Source organism: Canis lupus, chromosome X (assembly GCF_003254725.2).
Source record: "Canis lupus dingo isolate Sandy chromosome X, ASM325472v2, whole genome shotgun sequence".
In the NCBI taxonomy this organism is placed as follows: Eukaryota; Metazoa; Chordata; class Mammalia; order Carnivora; family Canidae; genus Canis; species Canis lupus.
In genome coordinates this window covers 15,555,381-15,568,010 of record NC_064281.1, presented here as the reverse complement: position 1 = coordinate 15,568,010, position 12,630 = coordinate 15,555,381, and the positions used below count along the sequence as shown (strand labels likewise).

At 41.0% G+C, this 12,630-nt stretch overlaps 1 protein-coding gene across 15 annotated transcripts in view; it reads left to right on the top strand.

Moving 5' to 3' along the window:
- SH3KBP1 (SH3 domain containing kinase binding protein 1) overlaps positions 1 to 12,630 on the top strand; it is a 339,638-nt gene that overhangs the window by 211,326 nt on the left and 115,682 nt on the right. Inside the window, exon 1 of one of the 15 annotated variants that reach the window (XM_025438156.3) lies at positions 3,180 to 3,328. The exons of 13 other annotated variants lie outside the window; for them this stretch is intronic. In XM_025438156.3, coding sequence (XP_025293941.1) covers positions 3,314 to 3,328 — 15 coding nt within the window. In that variant the 5' untranslated portion in view covers positions 3,180 to 3,313. Of the gene's footprint in view, positions 1 to 3,179; positions 3,329 to 3,771; positions 3,885 to 12,630 lie in introns of those variants that run through there. One more of the 15 variants, XM_035711699.2, reaches the window with a different exon arrangement.

The window sequence follows — 12,630 nt, the reverse complement described above, 5'->3', positions numbered from 1 at the left end:
TGTTACCTGGCAGGGTATTTATTTGGGGTAAGACGAGTCTGGTGTAGTTAACTGGAATGGAGTTAACACCTCCTCCCCTGCATCATGCCTTGAATCAGCTGTCACATACAGGCCTCTCATTTAGTGCTTCAGATTATGTACGCGTGGGAGAAAAGTGGGTATGTATAAAAGCCATTATGATGCAGGGGAAAAGAACTAGCAGATGTACGTCCAAAGCATCAAAGAGAATAGGGGAAGGAGGAACGCCTGAGTGGCTCAGTGGTTGAGTGCCTGCCTTTGGCCCAGGGCGTGATCCTGAAGACCTGGGATGCAGTCCCACATCGGGTTCCCTGCATGGAGCCTGCTTCTCTCTCTGCCTGTATCTCTGCCTCTTTCTCTCTCTGTGTCTCTCATGAATAAATAAATAAAATCTTAAAAAAAAAAGAGAGAGAGGGAGAATAGGGGAAGGAGCTACTACCTCTCCTGGAGGCCCAGAAAGAAGAGATGGGGTGTCAGGGAGATCTTTTCAAGCAAAGTAATACTTGAGCAAAGTATGAAAAGATAAATGGGCTTTCGTGGTACTGGTAGTGTGTGCATGGATAAAGAGAGAGGATGGTTATGCAGAAGGGCTGGATTTGGCTGGAGTACAGGGGATGTGGTTGTGGTGGTGGAGGAGGAGGTGTAGGGGGTTGGAGGGGAGGTGGGCCCTCTTCCTCCAGCCACTTCACACAAGCTGTACTTCTGGGTGAGCTGGCTAGTTGGTGGAGGAGTTCCGTTGGGGAGTGGCATGATCAGATTGGCACTTTAGAGATAACTGGGGAGGTGCTGAGCAGTGTGGACTGGAGATGGGGAGGAAGTAGCTGGGAGAGTTGCCAGCCCCGGGGCTCCGTGGTTGATGACTAATTGGCCAGGCACCAGGAACTTCTAGTAGCTCTTGGAAAGGGGCAGATGGGCCCACCTCATGCACACTCTTTGAGTTGGGCCGCTGTAGCCTGGGTTGGCAGCAGAACTGACAGAAGAGCCAAGTTTCCTTTCAAAGAAAACTCTTTTGTATATTATGGAAAGCAAAAGGCCAGGACTCAGCTTTCAGCTATCTTTGTTAAAGAGATGGGCTAAGGATATAGAGATAATAAATAAATGAAGTAGGGAAGGCATTGTTAAATGCATTTCTGTGCACATGTCCATGAACGTAATCATGTATGTCTCTAAATCACACATATACGTTTATTTATGTATATGTATATGTGCAAGTCCATCCTTTATTCGGAGTTCCTTAGGTTTTACCTGATGTCCTTTCTCTGTTCCAGGATCCCATCTAGGACACCCCATTATATTACATCTCCTTAGGCCCCTCTCTTGGCTATGACATTTTCTCAGATGTGCCATGTTTTTGATAACCATGGCAATTTTGAGAAGTTTTGCAGAATGTCCTTAAATTGGCATTTGTCCGATGTTTTTCTCACACTTAGACTGAAGTGGTGGATTTGGGGCAGGAAGACCGCAGTGGGGAAGTGCCATTCTTATCATGTCCCTATCAAGGGCACATCCTCTCAGCATGACTTCTCACTGTTGATGTTGACTTTGGGCACCCGCCTGAGATTGGATTTATCAGGTTTCTTCACTGTAAAGTTGTTCTGTTTTTTCCCCCTCCTTTTCTAGATTCAACTCTTTAGAAAGAAGTCACCAAGTACACCTCACACTTAAGGAGTGGGAAGTTCCACTTACCTCCTTGAGGGAGGAGTATTTTTATATTTCATACCCTCAATTAATGGGAATTCTTCTACACAGGCAATTTGTCTATTCTCTCCATCCTAATTAGGTTTCAATAAGGTAATTTGTTATCTGCCTTCTAAATTCCAAATGTTAATTCCCTACCTCCTGCACCACCTTGCCATTCACAGCCTAGTGACATCTCCCACATTTGTATGTGTGTGTGTTTTTTTAAGATTTTATTTATTTATTCATGAGAGACAGAGACATAGGCAGAGGGAGACAGAGGCTCCATGCGGGGACCCCAGTGTGGGACTCGATCCCAGGACCCCGGAGATCCCGACATGAGCCGAAGGCAGATGCTCAACCACTGAGCCACCCAGGCACCCTCCCATATTTGTTTTCTTGGGTGATATATAAACAGACCTATCAAGCAGATTGAACATTTCTTGAGCGCTGAGATAGCATCTCATTCAAAAATCCCCTACACCATAGGCACTTACTAAATATTGAATAAATGGTTTTTAAATTAGTGCAATTTAAAAAGTAAAAAAAAATTCCCCATAGTTAAGAAGTGAAATGGGTCATCAGAGTGAGTACGCAAGAACTGTGGTAAGGTGAGGGTACTGTTGATGTGGCACTCTGCCTTGTGAAGTTGTCCTGAAATTGTGATAGTGGCTAATAGGGCACTTCCTTTGTACCAGGTACTTTTTTAAGCACTCTGCACATATAATACCTATTTAATCTTCCAGACACCCTATAGATTGGTTTGGGGCTTTTACCCCTATTTTTTAGATAAGGAAACTCAGGTGAATGGAGGTTAAATGAGTTGCTCAAAATCACACGACTGGGAAGTGAGACCCCAGGATTTTGATCTCCGACACTCTAGCTCTAGAGTTTTGAGCTCTTCACCACTGGGCTCTAAAACCATTGAAGGGATGATTGAAATGGTATCTCATTTGGGGCCCAAACAAGATTGCTATTTAAACAGTTTATTCCAATCTGTGAGGATACTACCAATGACATGGCTGGCAAGAGTTCTGCTGAGTTTTCCTAGGTCGAATGTTTCTATAAAGCCGCTGCTGTTTTTATTCCTCGTTTTTTTTTCCTTTTTTTTTTTAATGCATAATTTTTGTGTGTTACCACTAATCTCACTTCTTTAAAATACAGGTATTTTTACGATAGATATTTCACATACAAACCATATTCTAGATCTCTGTCATTCCCCATCAGATTATCTGTTGAAAGACAGTGGGCTTTTTATTTTCTATCTGATGTTTTTAAACAGAAGTGGCCGCTGGGTCCTGCCAAATAAACGCTCCTTCAGTGTGTTCCTTGTCTGAATGGTCACACCTGTGGGTCCCCGGGAGACAGCTTCATTCCTGCAGCAGGCAGGCGAGGGAGGAGGACTTCTCGCAAAGCCACCCAAGCTGTGAATCGGCCCTGGTTTCCTGAAGCGTAAACAAATGCGAGCTTTGTTCTCCCCATTGCTCATTTGGTCCCAAGTATGACTCAGGGTTAGGCTGGGTCCTTCAGGCTCTGTGCCTTTGGCTGTTGGAAGGAAGTGGGAGGGTTCCTGGGTAGTTCTGGGACCTTTTCAAACTGAAGAAAGGAGGCTGACTGCATGATGGGAGAAGAGGTATTTCTTTCTTTGCTTTTAGAGATGTAATAAGTCCCCTTAATCTTGCATCTTGTCTGCGCAGTTTTCTAACAAGCCTTGTAAAGGGTTTGCCCCAGGGGGGTTACAAGAAGTGTCTGCCGGCTGGGATCCCCTTCAGAGGGGGGCTGTGGATATGCTAAGGAAGAACCTATAGCTCTAGCTCGGAGGAGGCTTTTCTAAAGTCAAATATTGCACTGAAACTCTTTAGCTGTTTTAATCCTCCCCACCCCCCACCCCTTTGGTCAATTCGGCCATTGATTTTTACAGATGTTTTCAATTTCTCTTGTGTCTTGGGTTTTCATGTGCTCATACTGCAGAGAGTCATTTAGATGGGTAGTTTGCACAAGCAGTAACTGTTACACCATGCCACCGAGATGTTTAGCAATTACAGATGTTTGTGCAGTAAACAAATCCAGCTTGCTCTTCAGGTTAACTCAGGGGAGAAGAATATGTCCACGCAGAGTGAGCCAGCTACGGGGCATTTAACTCTTGGGAGGCATGGACATTTGGAGTTTTCCTGGTGAATGGAGAAGCTGTGAGTAGTGACTTCTGGGTGGGTGCTGGGGAACTGTTTTTTATAGAGGTAAAGATATTTGACTAATTTTGTTGGACTGAGCATTTCTATTCATTTGCTCATATATGCAGCAAAATAAAGACACTAAATTATCTGACTTTCTAAAAGTTTGCTAGTGACAGGGGGTCTTGTTTCTCTTGGTGAGTTGTTCATATTTGTCTACCTAAAAGCAGAAGTCTGTCATTTTCCAAACACAGAATAAAATTCCCTAAATAAACCACAGGGTAAGTGAGGCTCACAATGCGTCATATGTCTTCCATATTCCTGTCTCTTGTTGAAAAAACATTTAAAGGGGAGAGTTGATGAGATCTATAAAATATGTCTCTCTGTGGCTTTTTCTGTGGGCTTTAACCTATAATGTTTTCAGAATTACACGAAAAGGAAGAGAGCATAACAAAAGGGAACACATTATTTTAACACATTACTTTAAGAGTAGGGAGAACTTCTTGAAAAGTTTTTTAACGGCATCTGTTGCTTGTCTAGAAGTATGTGAGTACAGGCAGCAGCTAGCTAAAATATAAAATATACTCATCTGTGATGGATTGAGAGAATTTTCTTGTTGAAAGCTATCTTAAAAAAAAAAGAAAGCTATCTTAAATTTGCTACTTAATTATTTAATAATAATAATTATTATTATTATAATTATTATTGCCAGATATCATTGTTCTGAGTTCTAAAAAGTAGAAATGAAAATTAGATGTCTATATGTAAAATTCAGCTGGTGACTCTTTGAGAAAGTGCAAGCATGTGGATTGTAAGGTGTGACCTATGGAAAAAGGCTCAGCCATAGCCCTGGGCTCTCACAGGAGAGCCTCTGGCTCCCTCAGGCTAGGGCCTGGAGATGGCACAGGCAAGGTAGCCCCTGGGACCCTTAAAGGGTTCTTGACTTCCAAACTACTAATTTGCATTAGCGAACCCCCCCCAAAACCCTTTGCTTATTCATTTCTCAAAATGGAAATAGCCCTGTTATTTCTCTGCTTACAAGAGTTCTTTGCAATAATTATTATAATAATAAAAATGCAAAGTTAAAGAATATGAATACACTGCCCTGAATCCTATTACCTAGGAACAACCGTTATACATATATCCTTCCAGAATTTGATTAGAACAGGAATGTCCATGCAGTATGCCCGTCACTCTTCATATGATAATGAGGTCATAGTAAATGTTACCTGTTTTTAGAACTTAACATATTATGGGCCCCCTTTTTTTCCAGGCAAATACATGGTCATCCCTGTACAGGCATACCACCATTTATTGAACCGATCCTCATGTAATAACTATTTACATTGCTTCCACATTTTTCATTTTAAAAACAGCGTTCTTGTATATGCATCATTATACCTGCCCTGATTATTTTTTTCAGGCTGAGTTTTTTTTAAAGATTTTATTCATTTATTCATGAGAGACACAGAGAGGCGGAGACACAGGCAGAGGGAGAAGCAGGCTCTGTGCAAGGATCCCGATGTGGGACTTGATCCTGGGACTCCAGGATCACGCCCTGGGCTAAAGGCAGGTGCTAAACTGCTGAGCCACCCAGGGATCCCCTCAGGCTGAGTTTTTAAGAGAGGAATTAACAGGTTAAAGGCTGACTTAATTCTGGTTGGTTTTGTTTATAATGAAACTAACCCAAGTAAATGGCGAAAAATTCCAACAGAACAAAAGTAAGACTTTCTCAGTCTCTCGCACCTGGCTTTAAAACTTCTCTGTGACTTCTCCATGAAAATCCCCATAAAAGCTTTCTATGTACTCCTATAGAAATGTAGAGTGTTTTTATTACAGTAAAATATATACAACACCATTTTATCCATTATTAGGTGTACGGTTCAGTGGCATTAAATATGTTCATATTAATGTACAACCATCATCACCATTCATTTCCAAAACCCAGAACTTTTTCCTCTTCTTACAATGAAACTCTGTAAACTCTGTAATCCATTAAACACTAACTTCTAATTCTCCCCTCCTCCTAGCAACCCTTCAACTTTCTGTCTCTATCAATTTGATTCTGCTGGGTACCTCTTATAAGTGGAGTCATAAAATATTTATCCTTTTGTGTCAGGCTTATTTTACCTAGCGTAATGTCTTCAGGGTTCATCTATGTCGTAGCAGGTATCAGAATTTCCTTCCTTTTTAAGGCTGAATAATATTGCACTGTATAGCTATGTCACAACTTGTTTATTCGTTCCTCCATTGATAGTCATTTAGGTTGTTTCTACCTTTTGGCTACCATGAATAATGCTAAAATGAGCCCTGGCCTACTGATACCTATGTGAGTCCTTGCTCTCAATTCTTTTGGGTATATCCCAGAAGTAGAATTACTGGATCATATGTAATTCTATTTTTAATTTTTTGTGAAACTGCCATGCTGTTTTCCACAACAGCTGCACCATTTTGCATTCCTACCAGTAATGCACGAGAATTCCAATTTCTCCACATCCTTGCCAGCACTTGTCATTCTATTTGTTTGTTCTATAATAGCCATCCTAATGGGTGTGAAGTGGTAGCTCTTTGCTGTTAGAATTGGTGTTTAATTAATGTATGTTCTTGTTGCCTAAGGGGAAAGGAAACTATTCTTCTCATCTTAGAACAATGAGTTGAGGAACAGGTCTTCAGTCTGAGAAGCCACATGAAGGAGCAGATCAGTTGCACTATCCCCAGAGATCGCAGATGGCTTGAGGGAAGGACCGAGCCCCCTGTTCCTCAGCCCCTGAAGAAAAGATGAGCAGGGAGCCCAAGTGGTTGCTTGCTTTCAGGGGTTTAATGGTGACCAGGACTGCTGCTTCTGAAGGTTTACTGAGAGTGAATTCAAAATAGTCCTTCTGGGATCCCTGGGTGGCGCAGCGGTTTGGCGCCTGCCTTTGGCCCGGGGCGCGATCTTGGAGACCCAGGATCGAATCCCATGTCGGGCTCCCGGTGCATGGAGCCTGCTTCTCCCTCTGCCTGTGTCTCTGCCTCTCTCTCTCTGTGTGACTATCGTAAATAAGTAAAAATTTAAAAAAACAAAAACAAAATAGTCCTTCTGATAAAAGCTGAATTTCTTTTTTGTGCTATTGTTAATTATAAATGATAGTACCTCATTTATCCTACATGGTAGGGAAAGCCAGTTTTATGATTTATTTTTTTTTTCTCTCCTCACCTTCTGCTCTGGAATTCCCTGGGGATAGGAAATGAAAGTCTTTCCTTTCGCACATTTGCTGGCTCATTCATTTGACTCCGTTGATATTCTTCAGTGGGGTGAACTGAAGTATCTACAAGTATTTCATGTGGCTCTCTTTTGTTCTTTACTTATATTCATAACTATTTCAGGGCAGCCCTGGTGGCTCAGTGTAAACAGCCTTCAGCCCTGGGCGTGATCCTGGGGTCCCAGGATCGAGTCCCACATCAGGCTCCCTGCATGGAGCCTGCTTCTCCCTCTGCCTCTCTGCCTCTCTCTCTCAGGAATAAATAAATAAAATCTTTAAAAAACAAAACAAAACTATTTCATAGTGTTTATAATCCTGAAGTTTGCAGATGCTTTTCACTCCTGAAAGTCAAGATTTTAAAAATTTCTGTGTGCCCATTAAAAAGATCCTGCATATGTACCTAACTTGTCTTTTTCTCGCTGATATTCTTACTACCTGTAAAATGATAGTCTAGACAACTGAATTTCAGTGGGATGGATTAAGCTGAGTGCTCTATAAAAACTGGCATCTTTTAAAAAAGATTTTATTTATTTGAAGGAGAGTGTGCAAGTGTATGAGGGGGAGAGGGTGGGAAGAATCTCAGGCAGACTCCGAACCCAGCGTGGAGCCTAGGCTCATCCCCTGGCTCTGAAATCAATAGCTGAGCCAAAACCAAGAGTTAGGTACTGGACTGACTGATCCATTCAGATGCCTCAAAACTGGCAACTTTTTTATTTTTATTTTTTTTAAACGATTTTATTTATTTATTTAAGAGAGAAGGAGAGAGAGAGAGAGCATGAGCAGAGGGGAGGGGAGGTGCAGAGGGAGAGGGAGAAGTAGACCCCACTGAGCAGGGAGCCTGACATGGGGCTCGATCCCAGGACTCTGGGATTACGGCCTGAGCAGAAAGCAGATGCTTAACTGACTGAGCCACCCAGGCACCTCAAAACTGGCAACTTTAAAACAAGTTGCCCAGCTTACTTTGCACAATGGTGTGACTTTTCTTCCATTTAAAGAATTTAGATCACAGGGATTGTTTTGTGCTTTTCAGTGGCATCAGAGGCCATTTAAACAGAATGAGATGATAGCCTTATTCTCAATGCAGGCTTTTAGTGGTGAGGCCAGATCCCAAATAGATGTGTGCCCATAAATGCTCTTGAAGCAAATGGAAGCATAAGCATAATAACCCCTACTTACACCTCTGTTAGAGCTTTCTCTCTCTCTCAACCTGAGCTATAAAATGAACAGTTGACAAATTAAGAGTACGCAGGAATTGCCTTAAAAGCCGCTTCTTCATTAAAAGGCCATTGTTAAGCCATTTCATAGATAGCCTGTGACTCAGAAGTCTCACCTCAATTAAACTTATGCTTGAACTTTGAGGAATAGAAGAGGTAATGTTTGGACAACTAAAGGCAGATATTTGGGGTCTCTATCATTTAGAAGCTGTATTTCTGTTTTGCTCATTTAAGATGAGGAAGTTAGAAGTGGTAAAGATGAATTTACTGCCTCATTTTCTTTTTTCTTCTTTCACTTGCTAAGCATTTTCACCCACCAGCGATTTTAATATGTTTTGCTCCATTTGTTTTGGTAGCATCTGTTCAGTCTGTTCTTTTTGTTTTGATTTCTTAGTTGGGTTTTTCATTTTCTCTCTCTACCAGAAGCAGTTTTTCTGAAAGTTCTTGAGTACCTTTTCTAGACTATTAAGAAAGTTGATACGAGAAGTAATGATGTACGTATCAAGACGTTTGATCCTGGAGTAGTCCCAACTTGCCCTCCTGGTACAGTGCTAGTACTGTCTGATTGCTGCAACGAGAGAGCTGCCCACATTACGTGTCCTGAGTGTCTAATTACAGATAGAGTTCTTTTGCTTCAAACCCCAGTATCCCCTCCACATTCAGGCATTGCTAGAAACAGAGAAAGTTGGCTGGTTCATAATTTAGAATCCTACTTTTTCCAGTGACAGGAATACAGCTATTGTTGTTTTTTGATTTGGAAGAGGCTGAAACATTACAAAGCTGGCAATTCTGTGCCTGCACATATAAGTAATCTGACTAAGCGATGCAGGTCACGCTTTCTCTTTGCAGTCTGGAGGTGAGCAGGATGTAATAGACGGGCGAACTAACCATGCTTCCCAGTAAGGGTTATAGGATCTCTGATAATTTGGTGTAATTTTTGTATTCACTGCCCACGAGTTCGAACAATGCCAGGTTTTTCGACTAGATCCTTCAGTCATACATAGGTCACTAGTTAGGAGAGCAGAAAAGCGTCTGAATATAAGATGAAAAGAAGTCTTGAAAAAATTAGTGGGGCCAAAAGAGATAGAGCCAGGTCAGGGGAGGGATCACAGTAGTTTCCAAGTACTAAGAAATTGTTTTATGGGGCCATAGAGCAGTATGCTTGTGTGTAACCCAATCCTGACTTTAGTCTAGAAAGTCTATCTGAAATGAAGATTTGAATGTGGCCTGATTGTCTTCTCATGAAATTCAATGACTAGAAAGAGACTGGGGTATCCAGAGAGGCAGTGACCGAAGGCCGTGAATGGAAATGGTCAAGAAATTGAAAGTCAGGTGCTGTGGACAAACGGTGGTCATCATCACAAAGAGAGGCTAAATGGAGTTTTGGAAGGAGGTGAAGGCTTACATGGGGTTTGATGGTTGCTTGTCCTCTGGTCTCCCGATGGCTGAAAGGAGCCCCCCTGTAACCTGAGGCATGGTGATCAGGTTAGGAATAAGGAAGATGTGGCCAATACTGAGGCCTGATAGACTCTTCCTTGTCCTATGGCAAGGAGGATGGGGAAATCTTTTCCTGAAAGTCCCTGTAGAAGTGGATAGATAACCATCTGAAACCCATCTCTGAAATAAATCAAGCATGATAACTCGGGAGTTAGGGAATAGGTTAGAAACTCCAGAAGTACGATTCCTGCTCATTGTCCTTCTTTGCCACCATCTTCCATGAATCTGTACTGTTTTCCCTGTGTGGAGCCTGTAGCGAGACTTTGTGGAAGGTGGCAAGAGAGCTGTAGCTCTCAGGAACTCAGAAGTGGAAAGCACTGAAAAGAACATTCTCCATTGTAATAGAAAAGGACAAGGAATTTCTCAAGACCAGAAAATGCATCAGTTGGGATATTTTACTGCACACATTCTCTCCCCCCACCCCTGTGAAACAAATAAAATATACCTTTTTAAAAAATAACATAGAATTATAAAAAGTGCCATTTAAGAAAGCACATGATTAAAATAGGTGATTTCATGTTTTGTTTTGTCTTTCAAATGAGGGTTTTCTTCCCCTCTATTTAGTGTGGTTTGGTGTCTTTGTGTATGTTACAAAGAAAAGAGAAGAGAATGGGGAAACATTTTAGTACAGGAAAATGAGAACATGCAAAATGAGTAATGAAAGACATACCATTTGTTCATTTGGTGAGCATCTAATTTGCCTAAAACTCATCTCAGGCACCCTAGAATTCCAGCCTTAGGAGAACTCCTTTTTTTTTTACCTGAGATTTGCTACTGAAGAGACTTTAACTTTGAATGAGTGAATGAATATGCATGATAGCCCAACACAGGCTGAATTGAACTTTTTCTCCAGCAGACCAGAAATCAGTCCACCAAAAGATTCATCTTAAAAGTGCGTTGATTCAACCCATCTACACCCTAACCTCAGTTCCCTTAAAAAAAAAAGAAAAGCAGGCGTGATTTTGAAAAACAGCAAAATCAAAGTATGTTCACATTAAGTGGAGACAGTTGTCAAATAGCTGAGAAATGAAAATAACCGTGAAATCTATGTGATTTTAAGATTATGATACACTTAAGTAAGTAGTTCTAAAAGCAGAGGAAAAATGAAACCTCAAAATTTGGGGGGGGCCTGCTTTTCATCACTTTTTTTTTCATTTGAGGAACTATAATCATTACTTCAGTTTGTGTTTAAAAAAGTTTTTCAAAAAAAATAAAATAAGGTAAAATAAAAAGTTTTTCCTTTTGGAGAACTGGAGAACCACTAGAAAACAGGACAATAAAGCCACAGACTCCATGCAAATAAATCACACCCTTTCAATCATTACTTCTTCAAATACTGAGAAATGAGGAATCTAGAATTTTTGTCTTTGATCATATGTGAAAAAGTTACAAAGTAAACTCCACTTTTTTTCAGTTCCTGTCACACATTTGAATAGGAATTCATGGGTTCGATCAGAAGAGCAGGAAATCTATTTTCTTAACTTTGAAAACATGATACAATATCTTGATCCTTTTTTGGAACGGCATTAATTAGAAATGATTTTATATCATCAACGCAGTCACTGAGGTTAAGAGCTGATGAATAACTATAAGTAAAGGGTGGTGATAAATGGTAGGCGATGCTCTATATGGGTGGTGTCTTGTGAATTATTGTCATGACTCATTTTACATCTGATGTTCTTAACATCCTTACTAATGACTTGGAAAAGGAAATATAATGACCTACTAATAAAAGCTGCATGTGATTTCTAGTTAGGAGGTATTGCATATCAAATCAGGCCTTATGGAAAGAAGTCGGTAATGTAGAGAGGTAGGCCATCCTTTCTAGTTAGTATGTGCTATTTTCTTAAAACTTTATTTTTTCTCATTGTAAAAATAATAACTGGTTTGTAAAAACACTGGAGAGTAGAAAAATAAAAAAAAAAGTAAAAAGTGCTGTAATTTAATCACCTTGGGGCGAACTATGTTGACTTTTGTTTTTGTGTTTACTTTCAACCCTTTTGCCATACATTTTTTTAAAAGATTTTATTTATTTATTCATGAGACACACACACACACACACACACACACACACGCGCAGAGCGGGGTGGGGGGGGGTGGGTGGAGACACAGGGAGAGGGAGAAGCAGGCTCCATGCAGGGAGCCCAATGTGGGACTCGATTCTGGGACTCCAGGATCACGCCCTGGGCCGAAGGCAGGCGCTAAACCACTGAGCCACCCAGGGATCCCCTGCCACACATTTTTAACTGGTTGAGATCATACCACACATATAATTTTTTTTTCATACACATACTTGCGCATCTTTTCCACTTAGCATTATATAAAATTTCCCATGTTATTACAAACTTAGTGAAACATCTCTTAAAGTGTGTGGAATGTTTAAATGCAAGGCTCTAGATACCTCGAGGATCTGGGAGAAATGGAATTTGCTGGTTGCATTGACTCCTGTCAACATTATGTCTAAATCTCCCACATTATAGCTGAAAACACAGCATGTTCTTGAAAACATAAAACATAAAAATAATGTAGGAATGCAGTTTGGGCTTGTGGGCTGTGTAGTGGTAGGCATTCCACAAAGGTTTGTTGAATTTGATGTACTACCTATAAGGTCTGAACAGAATTCCCGTCGTCTCATCCTTGCTGATACTGAAAGAAGCCTTAAGAGCAGCCTTTGGCAAGAGCCCTGGCTGCTTCCAGGTAGTGGACTGTGAATTTAGCTTTTCACATCTAAGTGTCTCAGTAATTTCTACTAGTAGCTTTAGAAATCTGTACCACATGAGTTTATGGTTTCATTTGGTCCATGTTTCTTAA